The 18,472-nt window shown below is 38.7% G+C and overlaps 1 protein-coding gene across 1 annotated transcript; it reads left to right on the plus strand.

Moving 5' to 3' along the window:
• Nucleotides 1-748: 748 nt before the first annotated feature.
• Nucleotides 749-16,316, plus strand: LOC149311999 (cytochrome P450 2D14-like). The gene is made up of 9 exons (XM_089526618.1): nt 749-994; nt 4,593-4,764; nt 6,918-7,070; nt 9,106-9,266; nt 10,079-10,252; nt 11,824-11,965; nt 13,013-13,200; nt 15,761-15,902; nt 16,138-16,316. The coding sequence occupies exons 1-9, from the start codon at nt 749-751 to the stop codon at nt 16,314-16,316; spliced, it is 1,557 nt and encodes a 518-aa protein (XP_089382744.1).
• The last annotated feature ends 2,156 nt before the right edge of the window (nt 16,317-18,472 follow it).

An 18,472-nucleotide genomic window follows, 5' to 3' on the forward strand; every position in this document is an offset into this window, starting at 1 on the left:
TAGTTAATCTCAGCCCCTGCCTGCTGATTTCTCTTTTCCTCCTGGGTGCATTTTCACTAGAAAAGGGGGCCTCAGATCTTCAGAGCTTTCCTACCTCTGCCCAAAAGAGGCATTGCTCTTTGCCAACCTCTTCCATTGCCACACAAAGCAGATTGCAAACTAGTATCAGTGTTCTAATGTAAATTACTTCTAAACCATTTCCACACCCAAATAGTATCTTGAGTACTCTATTTACATTTAAGGTAGTTTTGGAACAAGGATGTGCACATTCAAGGACATGGAGAAATTTGCATTAAATGCAAAATATCTACCAAGATTGCTATTGTGCCTTGAAGGTTTAAGATTTCAGCACTGTTTAAGCAATGCTAAATGCCTGGCTTGACCCTCAAGTGATTCATCTTCAACAGGCATATTATTAACCCCTCCATAACATTCCCTATCAGTTCACCCATGCCTTGCCTAATTTCAGCTGTGGAACTTGTTGCTGCCCTTCTTATCTGGTGTATTTAGGTGAAGATAGAAGCAATAAATATATTTTAAATATATACAGTGCACACAATTGAAGTCCTTGTGCAATCATTCTACAGTTTCATTGGCAAAAACACTAGCACACCTATTCAGGCAACCATATTAATAGTGGGATACACTGCAGCAATAATTTGAACCAAGAAAGATAAAAGAAGGAATTTCCAAAGCAGCAGTGAATTACTTGAAAACGTTCATTAAGAGAACAGGAATCACTGGGAGGATGATGTTTACTCCAGTGTTTGTGATCCTGCCTGCTACCTCTTGGCTGTGGCACCAGGTCTCATCTTGCTGGAATAATCTCACAGCAGTGTCCATTTCTCTTACACTGCTTGCCTTTGCCCTGCTGCTGGATTATAAGAAATGGAGGAAGAGAGCTAGTCGCTGTCCACCAGGACCTGCCCCTCTGCCTTTCATTGGGAACTTACTTCTACTTGATAGAAACAATCCTGATAAAACTGCTCTTTATGTAAGTATCAGCTCACCCACTTCTTAGAGCAATGCATGTTATGGTACAATAACAGTAGCTGGGACCCCCCCCCCCCAGTTGACTATATCAAATAAAATTATCAAGGTATAAATTTCCATTAAAATTTCCATGATTTCCGTTCCCCTGCAGTAAATACAATTAGTTGCATTACTTATACTAGTGGAATCAATGACATTTCTGTGTGTCTCATTAGGCTAGTCTATACATGTGTATAATGTGAATTGCTGTGGATTTTTGCTCATTTGCATCGTTGTTTAATTGTCTTCCTGTGTGAATTTGCATCTATTTGCTCTCCCTCTGCCCAAAGTGTGCAGCCATGTGGATCTAGGCAAAGCGGATGGACAGCCACAGTTTGTTAATGTGCATTCTGTGGATACTCTGGTTAAAACTGTGCAGCCTTTTCCATCAGAATTATGGAGTCCCCCTCCTGCGTAAAATGCCCAATTTTTTTCCAAATTGTGTGTGGCTGGATTGTGTCTATTCTATTGAAATACGGAGTATTTTTACAAGCCCCCGTCCTCTCTGTCTCTCCATAAAAACGGAATATATATGTTGGCATTACTTTTGGTATTGACTTTAAGCAGGCTTTTAAATTGACTTTTAAATAATTTCTGTTGACTCTTCAAATAAACATATAAGTGAATATCTTGTTGATGATTTTATATCCTCTCAAATCAACTCTGATTTATGGTGAACCTATTCCAGAGATTTCTTGACATGTTTTACTCAGAGGAGGTTTGCCACTGGCTTCCCCTACAGCTGTGACTTGTCCAAGATCACCCAGTGGGTTTTCTTGGCTGAATCTCTCCCACATGCCAATAAATGTATGTGTACTGTGGGCCGTCATGTCTGACTTATGGAGACCCTAAGGCAACTTAATCATGGGGTTTTCTTGGCAAGATTTATTCAGAGGAGGTTTGCCATTGCCTACTTCTGAGGCTTAGAGCATGTCAGTTATTCAAGGTCACCCAGTGGGTTTCATGACCAAGCAGGAATTAAACCCTGATCTCCAGAATTGTAGTGCAAGGCACAAATCACTATGCCATGCTGGCTCTCATGTGCAGTGTCAACTTTATTTCTAATTAAGTTTGCATAAGAGTAGGCTGTTGCAGATCTCTCTATATTTTAAATTGGTATTCATGCCAATGAATACCAGTTTAAAATACAGAGAGAGCTACAACAGCTGACTCTTATGTAAAGTTAATTGGACATTAATTTCAAATAAAATTGGCACTGCAGAGCTCATGGCAGCACTTTCACTCAGCTGTCACAGTTTTCTCCTACAGTCACTTCAGGCCACGGATCATGCATTCTTTAATTTGTTCTTCTTCCATTTCCCATCTCAACTAAATTTTATAGATTTTTGCAACAAGATCATGTTTCTTTAAATAATGTATTTTCCATTTCTGTTTCATTAGTTATCCCATATGCTTTTTGATCCATAGTATACCTTTATTTTATTTGCATATAAAGAAACCAGTTCCATTTTATACCATCAGTTTGTAATTCCTCTCTAGTTTTTAATCTTAATTTACCTTGTTCTTCTATTAATAATTCATTATAAGTTAACAATTTATTTCTCAACATTTAGTCATTTCTATGTAAAGCTTCATTTAGTGAAATACTTTTTGGAATGTTTCTGTTTATCTTATTTTTGTATTTATCCCAAATTTTCCACAGAGCTTTCCTTTTATAGTAGTTTTTGAAATCACTGTTTGTTCTTACTTTACCATAATAATGCATGCCAACTGAAAACATTATCTATTCCCTCCAGATGTAATAATCTTCTGTTATCTATTCTGAGCCATTCCTTTAACCATTCTAAAGGACATGTGTAATAATACAGTTTTATATTCAGTAAACCTAGCCCGAAAAACCCACAAAAAACTAAAGTCTTTTGTTTGACCATATTTGTGTCTCCATACATCATCTGGAAGTACAGTAGAGTCTCAATTATCTGATATAAATGGGCCGGCTGATAGTCTGATAACCAAGTATGTTGGATAACCCAGACTGCCCCCAATGATGGCGTGTGCGTGTGTGCACCGCCATTGGGGACAAAAGTCACTCGCCTCCCTTCCCCTCCTCCCTTCCTCCTTCCCTCCTGCACGGCTTGGATTTCCTCAGCCTGCGGGGAGTGCGGAAAATGAAGGTGAGGAAAATGAAGCCGCTGCGCCATTATCCACTGTTCCATGCTTCTTCGTGAGCACACATGCGCGCTCATGAAGAAGCAATTGGATGTCAGATAATCCAGAACGTTGGATAACCAAAGGTCGGATAATCGAGATTCTACTGTAACATATCTAATAAATTAAAAACAGATTTTGGGAGTTGCCCTTGTTTATCTTTAAGTTTCCCCTTAGTTTTCTTGCCAACTGAGGGGTTCAACACCCCATCCCAGTCCCCCATCATTATTATATTATCATGTGGAAATTCCATATTTTTCCAGTAGTTTGCTTTTATTATCTAGTGGGACATAAACACCTATTAACAAGATATCCAAATTCTCCCATTTTATTTCTAACCCAACAAATTGACCATTCTTGTCTGAAAATAATCCTTTGCTTCAATAGACCCCTTAGGGTTATGCTCCCCAACCTCCATGCTATTCAATATCTATATGAAACCTCTGAGAGAAGTTGTCCAGGTTTTGGGAGTTTGATGTCTCCTCTCCCACCAAACTCCAAAGAATCTATCTCTGTTCTAAAGTGGTGTCTGTCATCACTAATGAGTTGGATTAGGATGAAGAAACTGAAGTTTAACCCAGAGAAAACAAAAGCACTGCTCAGTCAAAAGGCAGATCAGGGGCTAGAGATTTAGCTTGTTCTGATCAGGATTGCACCCCCCTTGAAGAGGCAGGCACACAACCGGTAAAGAGGCAGGCACATATTATTATTATTATTATTATTATTATTATTATTATTATTATTATTATTACTAGTTCTGTACTCAGCCTTGAGCCTGAAGCACCAGGTTTCTGCAGTGTCCAGCAGTGCTTTGGCACACTTAAAACTAATATGCTGTGCCTTTTTTTTAAGAAGAAGGAAGAGTGAAAATAAGAGGAAGGAACATCAACAATCTAAGATACTAAGGGAATGGTACCATAATACTAGCAAAAAACATCAAAGACTTGGAACAATTACTAAGGAAGGTCAAAGATCAATGTGCAAAGGCACACTTAATACTAAAGATAAAGAAAACAAAAATAATGACCACAGAAGAAATACATAAATTAAATCTCAACAATGAGGAAACTGAAATAGTTAAAGAGTTCCTGTACCTGGGATCAAACATTGATCAGATTGGTGACTGCAGTCAAGAAATAAGAAGACCGGAAATGGGAAGGACAGTTATGAAAGAACTAGAAAAGATCCTAAAGAGAAGAGATATTCAACAAACTGTGTTTGTGCCTTCAAGAATTACCTTCAAACAATTAGCCTGTATCTAGTCCCTTTAAATTCCCCCCCCCCCCCCTTTAATGGTCTGTACTATTTGGAGTTTTCTATTCTTGCTGCAATTTCTCTCTAGATGACAGACTCATTTGTTTGTCTGTTTGTTTTCTTCTTATGCATTATAGCTGAAAAGACACTTTGGACCAGTAGTCTCTTTCCAGGCTGGATGGAAAAATTTTGTTGTATTAAATGGTTTCAAGATCATAAAGGAAGCCCTGGGACAAAAAGCTGAGGACTTTGTTGACCGGCCATCATTGCCACTGTTGTATGTGATAGGCCATGCAAAGAAGTGTGGAGGCAAGTGTTGCTCAGGCAATGATGGAATGTGCTGTGTATTTTCTAACAAAATGATTTTGTGCAGTGGAATGTTACAGCCATAACAGTTAAAATATAGGACAACTGTACAGTCGCCCCTCCTAATGCATGGATCTCAGATCCGGGCCCTTGAATATAGGTGGAGGGGCGACCTCTGCTACTTGCAATGGCGCACACACCCAGGGCGTGCTCCATTCAAGCCTATGGGGCTTCAATAAGGGCGAGCCTTTGTTTTCACGAGGGGAAGGATCCAGAACAGATCTGCCGTGAAAACAGAGGGTCAACTGTATTTGGTTATGGACTCATCTAGGAGCCAATCTCTTTTTTCCTGTTATTAATTCAATTCATTGCAAAAGTCTTATGCTCTGCATGAAGCAGCCATTAAAAGTCATTCAATGGGATGGACAAATATTTGCAAACATTTTTGTCTTTTTTATTTTTTAAAAGATTACAGGTTGAGGGAAGAAACAGGAAAGTCTAAAATCCAAAAATGTGTCTGGTTTTCTTTTGTTTTGTTTTTCAGTAGCCTCCTAGTATTTGCTGTTGTTGTGTGCCTTCAAGTCCTTTCTGACTTATGGCGACCCTATCGTGGGTTTTTCTTGACAAGTTTTGTTCAGAGGAGGTTTGCCATTGCCTTCCTCTAAGGCTGAGAGCATTTGACTTGCCCAGGGCACTTGCTTGATACAGTATGACACCTGCTCACTGACCAGTGATTCATTCAGTCTACAGCCTCTATTTTGGAACTGAGTTTAACTGCAGAATTCAGGGTTACAACATCTGGCTAAATTTTTAAATGTCTATGTTTCTTTCCCCAGCCCTTCTATTTATACCACTCAATTTGATGATGAGTTTTGGAGACCCTGATAGCCAGCACACTCCTGTGGTGTTTTGGTCTGTCCAAATAAATCTATTGCCCTACTGGGGATTTTCCTTCCCTTCACAACCCAGCCATTGTTATAAACTTGTAAACAGATCCTCATGCAGCTGGCTACAATAAGAACCACATTCAAGTAACAGGGCTCAGAAGCATGTGAGAAGATAGTTCTTTCTTTGCTTGGCCTATAAATGATCAAGATAGGTATGGAGAGGCAGATGAACTAAATAGCTTTGTGACCTTACTAGACAACATTGTGGGATTGTCCACATGGGACAAAAGACCTGGGATCCCCCCCCCTGACATTCTGGTAGGATGATGTAGACCATAAACCCTGGTGGCAGGATCAGGCTTAATCCTGCCCAATCAGGTGTGGATCCAGTGGATCCAATCCTAGAGCAAAAGGGCCTTAATGTGGGTCAAATTGTCCCACCATTTGCAGCATACTTTCTTGGAAAGAATTGTGGCAAATCCTGGCTGTCCTGATGGCCCCATGCTCCACTTACCTCCATTGTCTGTGCTGCATGAGACTACCCCCCTGTCACTGGATCTGATGCAGAAACGGGTCGCCTGCAGCCAGGTATCCTGTTTCCACATCACATTAAGCACCAATGATGGAGGTAAGAGCCTGCAGCATACTGGATCTGGTGTAGGGACAGTGTCCCCACATTAGCCTGGGGACTGTTCCAGATTGAACCCTGAGCCAGGTAAGCATGGGCTTGGCCCGTGCTTTCTTGTCCAGTCTGCTCAGTCAGCTGATTGACTGTGTCATCAGCAGTAAAATAACAGATAGTAATGTAGGAATGCAAAGAATATTCATAGAATTTCTCATCCTTGGAAAGAAGGAGTCCCTCAACTGAGACATCTTGTTGTGAAAATGGTCAACCACCATTAGATTTTTAAAGATTTTTTAAATAAAACTTTTATGAAAATGTCATAATTCTGTACATAGAATGCTGTTTTTGTGAAAAAAACAACCATGGAACAAGTTCTTTGGCAAGTGTTATTTTGCACATAAAAGTTATGAAGAACAAAGAATAGTTTAATAATGAGCAAGAAAATCAACAGGGAGAAAATGTTTGAAATTATTCACTTTTACCTGCAAGAATGAAATAAGCAAAGAATTACAACAACTAGGAAAACTGGCTGAGAATTTTTATAAAATATAAGAAGAAAAATTACAGAATCAGGTCTTACCTTTTAAAAGATTAAACAGAAAAATTAATAGTGAATTGTCAGGAATTTCTTTTATCTTGTTTAGGAATTTTCTTGGCAACATGCAGCAACGGCTGGAGGGAACAGAGAAGGTTCTGTGTCTCTACACTGAAAAACTTTGGGATGGGGAAAAAATCCCTTGAAAAAAGAATATCAGAGGAAGCTGGATATTTGTGTTCTGAGATCAAATCCAAAGAAGGTAATCTCATTTGGGTTAGGAGATGGAGATGGCTTGGGATACATTCTGGAGGCCTGAATGATAGTTGATGTTTGAAATCAATATTAAAAATTATTTTGAGACAAAGGAACAGTTACATATTACAGATATGTAATGTACTAAATTCTTATTTAAAAATCTGAGAGATAGAGAAAGGAGGTCTTGTTACACTAGCGAAAGAGGACTTGGGGGAAATGTTTGGAAGGGAAACTGTACCTGAGAGTATCATTGTATAATGAAAAAAATAACAGATCAGCAAGAAAAGAAAAAACAAAACAAAACACACACTAGGGAGCCCTACTTGTCTCTATGTGTCTCTAGTGCCCTCTGGAGTCGCGAAATCATTTCTGTAAGTGATACAAGTATAGTTCCTCTTTAATGCACTTCCAATGGATAAGAGGAAGTCATATGGATTTCATATCCACCAATGGATATGATGTAGTCTTCCAGGCAGCCAGTCCTGGCTAAAGGTTCCTCCATAGTCTGAGCTCCAGAACGTCACTCCTCAACCTTGAATTCTTCAGCATCTCCTCTTCCATGTTGATTCCTTGGTCACTTGTCAGTGTTAAGATTATGATCTTAGATTGTGATCAGGTCTTTACACATTCCACGGTCATGATGCAAAGGCCTGGACTGAAACCAAGGTAGAAGCAATGGAACTGTTGGACTAAAATGGGGTCTGAGCATTCTATTTATCTTCCCAGGATTTACTTTTAAATTTAAAGTCCATTCAATACACAAAATGCTATAGCTATCTGCTAGAAGGAAGGTACACATTCAAAACACATGTATAAACTCATACACGTCTTTCTTATTTCCTCCAATCTTTTTAATGAAGTTTTTCTAACACACATTCTGAATCAAACAATAAAGGCGCATACTGAAATATGATACAGTATAAGAGAGTTAAAAAAATAAACATATCTACACAAACAAAACAATTTGGATTTTCAGTTTTCCCTTCATTGGCATTACTTGACTATCAAGATTTTTCTTCCATTTAACAACGTATAGAAACACGGATAATTGCAACATTTTACTTTCAAAACAAATAATTAGTTTTTCAGATCTTTAAATATAATTTCTTGATTTCTCTCTTCCATAAATTTTAGAAAGGGCTACCAATCCTTCACAAAGCCATTTATCATTTTATGTCTCCCTAACATAGTTAATTTATCCATCTCAACGAGTTCGAACAGTTTCAGTAGCCAATCTGATGGTATTTCCCTATTTTTCCATTGTCTCATTGATGTTATAATAATATATTATTATTATTATTATTATTATTATTATTATTATTATTATTATTTTATTATGGCTTTTCATTTGCCCCTTTATTAATCCCAGTAATAAAATCTGAAACTCATACATGTTCTGAGTATATACACTCAAAAAGTATCTTTGAATCTTGGAAAGTAATGCATATAGGCAGATTGGGCCTAGTAACACATAGTCATACAGAGCTATTTCACTGGGGAATTTGTACATAAAACTCAAGAATCAAAATTATTAACACAATGGTTGCACTGGGGAACAGCAAATGTTACAGTAGAGCTTCAGAACTGATAAACAACTAGACATTGAGATATACTTGCTTCAAAATGGGGACAAGTTAACTCAAAGAGAGGAGCGGAGAAAGTACTGTAGAAATGGGGAGGGTCCTATGATACAGGCTGTGACATCAGATTATGGGGACTAGATTTAGGGTGCTAGAAAGTGGCAGAAGTTGGTGCTAAGCAAATCCTGGGGTCAGAAATTGCTGGGAGAAGAACAGGGGAAAGAGGATCAAAGAAGACTGGTCCTTAGATCAAGAAAGAGAAATGGGATTTCCAGCAGTTTGTTGCAGGGCAGAACTCTCATTTAGCATTCACACATCTACCAAAGAAAGAGGGGGAAATGGTGAAATCTAGAGAATGCTCACATATTGTTTGCATAATGAAAAGCAGGCTACATATGATAATAGTGATGATGATAATGACACACCTCAACAATTTTGTTCTTCTTGTATCTCATACAGGTTCTCCTTTTGACCCACACAATCTTATCTACAGGGCAGTTGGCAATATTATCTGTGGGCTAACATTTGGTGCTCGCTTTGAATACAGTGATGAAACTTTCCTGAAACTAATGCATTTGACTAATGAGCTCCTGAAGGGTCTAATGAGAATCCTGCCCCAGGTACCTTCATGAGTTTGACTGGAGATTAACTGGAAAGAGCCATCTAAGATTAGGCAAGACAAGACGTCTTGGTCATCACATCCCACTTACAGAACACTCTCACCAAAGAACTGTCTGAGTCACACTGTTACCACTTTCCAGGGTGCGACTAAACCTGGCTTTTTAGAAATGATTTTAGGATCCTTGGAATGTGATATTCAGCGACTATATTTATTTTGGAAGGAAGGTTGGGTCTTTAAAATGTTTCTGTGTTTTTCTACTTGAAGAGTGACTTGGAAAATCAGAATTGATAGGGTTTGATGACCAAAATGCAAATTTGTTCTAGACCTGAGAAAAACAAGCTTTGAACTTTTAAAAAGAGGAGCACGATGTAGTTTAGTGGGTCCCACATTATATAATCATGCAAAAAGGGAGCTAAATTAAATCACTGAACTACTGAATTTCTCTTTCTCAAGCTGAAAACAAACAAACAAAAAACCAAATACCAGACCTGACATTCATTCCAAAAAAAGGCTGCAGCTTAGGTGTGCTTTTGATCAGAAAACTCTCAAACTCTTGAAGTTTAAGCAAACATTTTTTCCTGATGCAGATTTTTGTTTCAGATCAGATATATTATCATTGTTGTTTTTGTTGTCATGCTGATGTTGGACAATAGGTTGAAGAGTGAGGATAAAAAAATGGGAAAGAGAAGTGTCAAGTGTGAAGAAATGAGTACCTACGGCCATACTATCAATACAGTTTCATTTCAGTTGAAGTATCTTCTGTTTTAAAAAGCTCCTCGTGTAACTATTCTTTGATTACTACTATACCAGATTATGACTGCAGGATCGTGGTTCTCCTGTGTTCCTGGACCTCACCATAAAGTTAAGAAAATCTACGATGATTTCAATTCTATTGTAAAAGAGATAGTGGATGAACATAAGAAAACCAGAGACCCCACTTTTCCAAGAGATTTGATTGATGCATTTTTGGAGGAAATTGAAAAGGTAGGAAGGTATTTTTAGACACTGATCTCCTGAAATTCTTTTCTAGTTTTTTGGATTTTAATTTAATTTAACTAGTTATGTCATTAACTAGTTCAGTGGCAATAATGCTGCTGGTAGGTAAACATCTCAAGTTCCTTTAACAAGATTTTTTTGACAAACTTTGTCTTTGTGAAGTTATTTTAGGAAACTGTAGTCTTAGGACAGACAGAACTTACAAGGTGCAGCATATGTTTTATCCTAAAAAGGGAGGGGGTATGTTGGGGGCCCCCACCAGTAGTGCCAACATCTCTTTGAAATTGTGGAGAAATTATAGCTCAAAAGGAGGCTTGCAAGAGGATGGTAACTTCAGGTATCTTTTCACTACGTGTACCAGTAATAACTGCAAAAAGCACTCCCATTTCAATGAACAGAAGAGTTTCGTTTAGAAATGTGCAAGGGTGTATGCAAACATACAAAAACATACAAAACTTTATATCTATATTTTATTGCTTTTGTATTGTTTTTGACTTGTACTGTTTTAAATTTGTTGTTAGAAACCTTGAGTGCCTATATTGAGAAAAAGGAATAATAATAATAATAATAATAATAATAATAATAATAATAATATCAATGCAACCTTAAGAACCATACAAGGCTATCAGAAATAAAGTGACTCAGTTTGGACTTGACTCAGCAATAAATGATAAACTGACTCGACATGACTTACAACTTGTATATTTTTAGTGACCAACTTGCTGGTGTCATTCACTATGGGCAGCTGGTAAGGCCTCTGTCAGAGATGGGAACATTTCTCAAAGGGGAACAGCAAATGCATTAGGCAACAGGGTTGAGATGGAAAGCTCCTTCTAAAACATTTCAAACGCTTTAGATGGGTCCTCCAACCCTTGCCTCAGGCCCATTGCCTAATGTGTTTGCTCTTCCCCTCTGAGGAACATAATCCACTTTCTTTTTTCTGTTAAAGAGTCTCCCATTTGAGACTTTACTTGAAAGTATCTTGCAAGGACTTGAGACTCAACCTGAGACTTGAAGGTAAAGACATGAGACTTGGTTTGAGACCTGGAGTAAAAGACTTGAATACATCACTGAAATATTGTTTAACAGCATTTGTTTAAAGCAATCTTGAACTCATGAGGGAAAGGAACAGAAAATCTATAGCACAGACCTTCAGCATAGATCTAATTTAGCAGCTGGCGATGTTTCTAGCAGAATATTGCATCATTGCTTAAATAATATTATTCCGTGCATTGCTGTAGTGTGTTTTTAGGGCAAAGCTATTGTGTAGAGTTTCTTCAGATCAGGTTTCCTATTGCCATCTTCTAAGGCTAAGAGACTGTGACCTGCCCAAGGTCACCCAGCAGGCTTACATTGTGAAACCAGGATTCAAAACCCTGATCTCCAGAGTTGTAGTCCAACTTGTATTATTATTACAATATTTAAATAAACAAATAAATTAATTTCTGGGAGAAATCTTGTTTGTTTTAATCTTTTATTGTCTCAAGTATCTCTTGCAGATAATGAACAATCACTAATAATGGAACAAATGAATTAACAAGCTGTTTAATTTACTTCAGGCTAAAGGAAATCAAGAGAGCAGCTTTAATGAACAAAACCTGTTTCATCTTCTTTATGATTTATTTGCGGCTGGCACAGAAACCACTTCTTCCACCCTACTCTGGGGAATTCTCAAGCTGGTACTTCATCCTGAGGTTCAGAGTAAGTGATCAATGGGGGAGAGATAGAAGGGTGCCTCACAAGGTATACCAGTGATTCCCAAACTTTGGCCCTCCAGATGTTTTGGACTTCAATTCCCAGGATTCTAGATTGTTGGACAAACTGGCTAGGGCATCTGAGAGCTGAAGTCCAAATCACCCGGAGGACCAAAGTTTGGGAACCACTGAGTATACCAAAGAGTGATGTTGTGATGGAACACCATGGGCATTCCCTTCTTGCCTTCCTCCCTTTTTCAAAATTTGCAGCTTGAGTAGATAGAATTCCTCATCTCAGAAATGTTGTCTCAACCATCAAACCTTTAACCATGATCACCAAATTAAAACCTCTGTACCTTATAGAAATTCAGTAGAATGGTTGTTACAGCAAGAAATGGGACTTACCCTACTTTTTGAGACAAATGTATATAATAAACAAAATTAAGGTGTTTATTAACTATGTGAATAATTTCCTAAACAAAGTCATTTTCAAAAAAAGATGGGGGAATTGTTTTCTTCAGCTAGAAAATAGAGGCCTCAAACAGACAGCTCAAAAGGGTTGCTGTTGGGCTGCGTTGGAAGCATGGCATTCAGATTATGCATGTCCTGAATGTAGCTGGAAGCTACCCTGGGCCCGGTTCAGGACTGACTTATCAGGTAATATAGCAACCCTAAAATAAAATACTTATTGAGATACAACCACCACCAAGGTTTTATCTTTTTAAAAAATCTAGTGTTTATTGTTTGTCTGTTCTCCTCCCCTCTTCCCCCCGCCCCCCTGAAAACAAATGTGATAGAATGGATAGGTCTGAACATGCAACATCCAAGAACGAATCTCTCTTTGGCTATTAGACTCACTGAACTGCCCAGGGTTTCTGCAGGAAGACAAAAAAAAAATCCACTCTAAGCTGCTTTGAGGAGAAAATGTAAAATATTGAAAATTTGTCTGACATGTGTCTATTCAGAAAGTAAGCCCCAATCCTTTTTATAGGACATGCACCCATGTAAAGGAGTATAGGACTGCCACATAATAATTTAAAATCAATTTTTCTAGGAGGAGTCCATGAAGAAATTGATACAGTGATTGGCAGAGTAAAATCCCCTACAATGGAGGACCAGTTGAATCTGCCCTATACTAGTGCTGTGATTCATGAAATTCAGCGTTGTGCTGATATTGCACCTATTTCATTACCTTTTGTCACACACAAAGATACTGAGCTTGCTGATTTTGTTATCCCTAAGGTAAGTTTATTTACCCCCAGAGTAAATATAAGATACTATAGTATATAAGATACTATATCATAATTTGATTTATCACTTGGAATGATTTTGGTGCCCAAAGTGAATCAGGGCTAGAATGATTCAACTGAATTTCTTCATTGCATTTATAATATTGAAAGAGAATGTCTGCATGCCTTAGCAGCCAAAACTCCATCAGGTTATTGTGCTAGATACTTAAAAAATTGAGAATGGATGCAATGCTGGTCATGTTGTAATGTCCAGTTTTTAGTCAAAACTAACACCAATGTGTGGACTTACTAGAAGCAAACAGAAGGGTTCAGCTATAAATGCATTGGTAAATGCTTCAAAATTTGACAGAGTTAAATCTCCATAAGCTAAAAGAAAAGGCAGGAAAATGGGAATGGTTCTCTAAAGCACTGCTGCTAAGGTTTCAGAGGTTTTTCTTTTAGGTAGGTGAGGAAACAGGAGGGAAACAGGCTGCATTTAGTGATATCAAGTATGCTAGTTCTTGAAGCACCATTGCTGAGATTCCCAAGGTTAAAAAACAAATGGGAAAATGGAAGAATTTTCTCTCTGAGATATTGCTGAGAAGATTTAAAAAAAAAAAAAGGGGGGGGGGATCCAGAACATAGGATGCTTAGTGGACCCTTTTGGGGGATTATTGTTGAATACTGGATAACTTCAGTTCAGGAAATACAAGTCTCACCAAAGTCACAAAACTCTATTTATAAAACTAAGTTAATCACAGCATAACAATGTTGTCAGAACTGAAGCATTTTCAGTTACACAGTATATTAAAAGTACATAGCAATTCAAATGTTTTTTGGGTGCTCACACCCATTTGTCTTCAAACTGAAACATTCCTATTCCCTCTCCCTACCAAGGATCGCCACACAACTGGCTATGTTAGGTCACAGCGCATATTTCCTCCCCTCACATCTGCTCATGATCCATCTACAAGGAAGATAAACAATCTTTCTACCCAGCATCAGCAACTTTTAACATATATAACATATCCCATCATCCAGTATTACAAAGTGTTTACAGAATATCTGGTGAGCAAGCATAGTAGGAACTATGATCCAGACAGGACCAAGCAGCACCTGGATATTCTAACTAGTAAAAAAATAAACAAAATGCTTTTCAGTCAGATTAAGCTGCGGTCCAACTAAAATAACGTATTCTGTTTACCAGTAATTTATTTTACAAATGTGAAATTGAAACTACATTGATTTGGGTTACAACATGAAAATATGAGGTAGGCTGTAGCTTTAATCCGCACACTTCCTAAACTGAGTAATACTCCCTCCTGGTCTGCTCCTCCATCTCTGACCCAGCTGGCCAACATTGTCTTCCCATCCTCGTGGCTCTCATCCAGGAAATTTATTTCCTTGTCCTGTTCAGCACTTCTACAGTTGTCCTCAAGACTAGGTATGGCTGAAGGTTCAAACCCACCACCCCGTTGAAACATAAAATACTGTCATATCCAGAGCTTTCTCACAAGTGGGAGGGGAGGTGACAATATTTATTCTGCATCACCTGCCTACTTACCACAATGGCAGAAATCTCTCCTAAGAAGTTTTTTTTTATTTCACTCTCCTTTCCTGTCTTCTTGTCCTTAAAAAGTCCTGATGAGTTATGGCTGTGACCCCATTTTTGATTCTAGGAAGCCCTTTGTTGGAATTTCAGCTGGAAACTAGAGACTGAAACTTGGACAACAACCAAAAATACAGTGGGCCCCTCCCAACTGTGGGAGTTTGGTTCCACACACACATACACCCAGCAGATGGGAAAAACCACAGGCACGCAAGCCCATATCAGTCAATGGGCAGGAAAGTGTGCCTGCCCACATCAGTGCACCTATGCGTGCCTGCCACCATTGGCTAATATTGTTTGGGGTGACCCATGGGAGCTCCACTCAGCCTGTTGATATGATGGGCTTGCTATACTGTTGTTCTCTGCATGCTCACAAGCTGGACTTTGTCACAAGATTGTCTTATTTCTAGAGACCTGGCACCTTCCCCCAATGCATCAGTTGCAGCCATCAAGATTAGAAAGCTTTAATTTAAAAAAAGAAAGAAAAGAAAACAGAACGCCAAACCAAAAGAAGACACCAAACTATTGTATAATGGAAAAACTGAAAACCCATAATCAAATTTGAGTAGATTTTCCAGAGATTTTCACAAACCAGGGCAATCTGATCCTTCCCACCCAATCCCTGGTGGTGGGAGAACAAGCTGATTGTCCTGGTGAACAATCTGTGAAGAGCTCACACTACAGCGATAAAGCAGATGGCTGCACTCTTATCAGTCTTTAGTATACCTATCATCCTCAGGATCTCTCTCTCTCTCTCTTCCTTTCACTGCTTCTTGTGCAAGATGAGCAGGGATATTTCCCTTAATTCTTTGTGATCTGGAATTGTACTTGGACACCAGGCAACACTTCTATAAAATATTTTTTTAAATTTACGTATGTATTGATTAAGTTGCCCAGTGATAAAAGAAGCATCACCATAGTATCAAACCAGTATTCTAACCATTGTGTCTTTATTCCATATTAGGAATCTGTAGTTGTCAACCATTTATCTTCAGTGCTGAAGGATGAAACCATGTGGGAGAAGCCACATGAATTTTATCCAGAACACTTCCTGGATACCAATAGGCAACTTGTCAAGCGAGAGGCCTTCTTGCCTTTCTCTGCAGGTAAATCCAAAAGAAAGATGATTGTAATACATGGAAAAAGAGTAAAAGCTGTAGCATTGATTTCCTTGGCTGTCATGGCTCACATGACTGGCATTCAGTACAGCTGTAATATGTAGCTGCTATCATAATATGTCTGACATGAATCACAAGTTGCTACTGTAGTCCCTGAGAGGAACTACCGTAAGGATAGAGAAAGATGGATTTGGTGATGTCCTCCTTCCTTTTCTGTCTACAGGCCGTCATTCCTGTCCTGGAGAACAGATGGCAAAAATGGAACTTTTTATCTTCTTCACCAGCCTTCTTCAGCATTTCACTTTTCACATTCCTGAAAACTCCCCCAGACCCACAGAGGAAAGAGAATTTGCCATTACAGTCACTCCTGCCCCCTTCCAAATCTGTGCAATTCCTAGATAATGACTTCCATGGATCTGCTACCCAGTCCATCTTGGCCTTAGAGTTGACAGTACAGAAAAATGCAGGCAAAATGTTTTGGAAGATATTTAATTGTGCATTTCTTTACCATGGAATCTCTTTGTCCTGTGAATAATATACAGCATGGGAGTTTATCACACAGAGGTTTTTGCAGCTTTTTGCAGCTCAGATCCAACGTGACTGTGGGTCCAATGTTGCGAATTCATGTGATAATGTGATGTATTATCACATGCGATTCATTTCTATGGGCGCTCCTTCAGTGGTGCTTCCACAGTGAATCCAAAGTGAATCCAAAGTGACTTCTCATTTCGATGAATTTGGAAAAAAGTGAATTCACAGAATTCGCATTGAAGCTCGCTTCGATTTCACTCCGAATTGGTCTGGTGTGGAATGCAACTTTGCTTCTGCTTTGGTACACCACCGCAAACCCCCCAGGTTGCAAATTTCCCATTTCCTTTCGGTGGTCCTTTCACTTCCGGGGCAACTCATTTTTTTGGAACATATATGTGTGTGTATGTGCATGAATGTGAATATACAGATCTGTCTGTCTGTCTGTCTGTCTGTCTGTCTGTCTGTCTGTCTATCTATCTATCTATCTCTGTGTTGAAATTGCTGAAATGGAAGGGAAAATAAAAAAGGGGGATGAAGAAGACACAGAAATATTCATGAGGCAAATATTCACACAATCACGTAATTACATGAAACAGGGAACCAGAACTTGTGCCCCCTTTCACTCCAGAAACGTACAAGGTCATGATGCATTCAGACCCCCACTGAGCATGCGCAAGGGTGCCGATTCGAATAGTTGAATCCCACCGGTATGGTAATACAATTTGCACTCACTCCGCTTTGCTTTAATCCGCATCACGTGACTTGCCTTGGATTCGATTCCCCCTCGATTCGGAAGGGAAGGGCAACCAGGTGTGATAAAGCATTCACATTATAATGTGAATTTGCATAGCTGAACCAGGAGTCACCCCAGATCTGAGCTGCAAAAACCTCTGTGTGATAAGGGCCAAGGAGAACACAGTCTATATATGTGATATCAAATAAAGAAAAAATCTGTCTAATTGTATATGATTACAGTACATACGATGCATTGGGAGTGTTTAGGGGGGAAAGATAGCAGTTCTCTCTCTTCTGTTTCATAACATATATTCTAGATTTTAAATGGAATATGGGTTGTGGGGTCAGCAGGACTCAGTTTCTTGTTACTCTGAGATCTAGTCTTAAAAAGAACACTCTGCAGAGCAGACCACCAAGGAGAAGAAGATGTGACACTGAGTTGCCTGTATAATTGACAAAATGATAGTTGGCCCAATCAGGAAATGTGAGACAGCTACCTTGGATAATGTAGTTTCCTTTTCAGTGCAATGTAGGTTCCTGCTTTTTGCCCTTTCTTAGCAATGGGAATCCCTTTCTTTGTGATGCTTTGTAGAATTCCTTCCCTTGCTTTCTTAATGTTAAGTTTGATTTTTATGGCATACCTCAGTTTCCCCTTACAGTGTCTTTGCAGTAGACCACAGCAATGTTTGTTCCATGGATTGCTTTGGTGTTAATCTGTGAACAGATATTACTCAACTCTTTCTTTCTAGACTGGGTGTTAAAATTAACTAATTAATATTCTAATCTTTGTTTCCCTTTTTAATGTAATGTGTTGCTGTTGTACCACGTAAATGTGAGTGTAAAGAAGTGCTTTGTTGTGCAATTGGATTCAAACTCACCCTGGTCACAGTCATGTTCGCTGTCAAGTTACATTCTTCTCTACTGAGTTGCATTGTGTGGAATAGATTTTACCTTCAGCCTTTGGTTAATTTCCATTTTTCACAATGGAAATAATAATTTGTAATAATTGGTGTAGTGTGGAGGGCTTGTCTTCAGTGTTCCAGCAAACAAAACATGCCCCTTTCAAGGATAATGCATTCCCCCGCTTCTCAAATCCCAGTTCTGTTTTTGACTCATCAAGAGTTTTCTTGCATGACATTCTAAGATAGAATAAGAATTTTCAGTTCTCATTCCTGGGGTTTTTTGTGTGCTTCTTTCCTTTTTTGGGAGGGGGGGGGGGACAGGTTGTAACTTGATACTGTACATTTCGTTTAGAAGTAAACCCATTCATTTTCAACAGATCTTGCAGACCT

The sequence above is a fragment of the Sceloporus occidentalis genome, unplaced genomic scaffold, assembly GCF_023333645.1.
Source record: "Sceloporus occidentalis isolate IW3139 unplaced genomic scaffold, rSceOcc1.0.p SCAF_5, whole genome shotgun sequence".
NCBI lineage: Eukaryota > Metazoa > Chordata > Lepidosauria > Squamata > Phrynosomatidae > Sceloporus > Sceloporus occidentalis.

Excerpts from the sequence above, each read along its gene's own strand:
- LOC149311999 (XM_089526618.1), top strand. The coding sequence starts at position 749 with ATGATGTTTACTCCAGTGTTTGTGATCCTGCCTGCTACCTCTTGGCTG. Across the intron at positions 4,765-6,917 it reads CCATGCAAAGAAGTGTGGAG|GAATTTTCTTGGCAACATGC; the intron begins GCAAGTGTTGCT and ends TATCTTGTTTAG. Across the intron at positions 13,201-15,760 it reads CTGATTTTGTTATCCCTAAG|GAATCTGTAGTTGTCAACCA; the intron begins GTAAGTTTATTT and ends ATTCCATATTAG.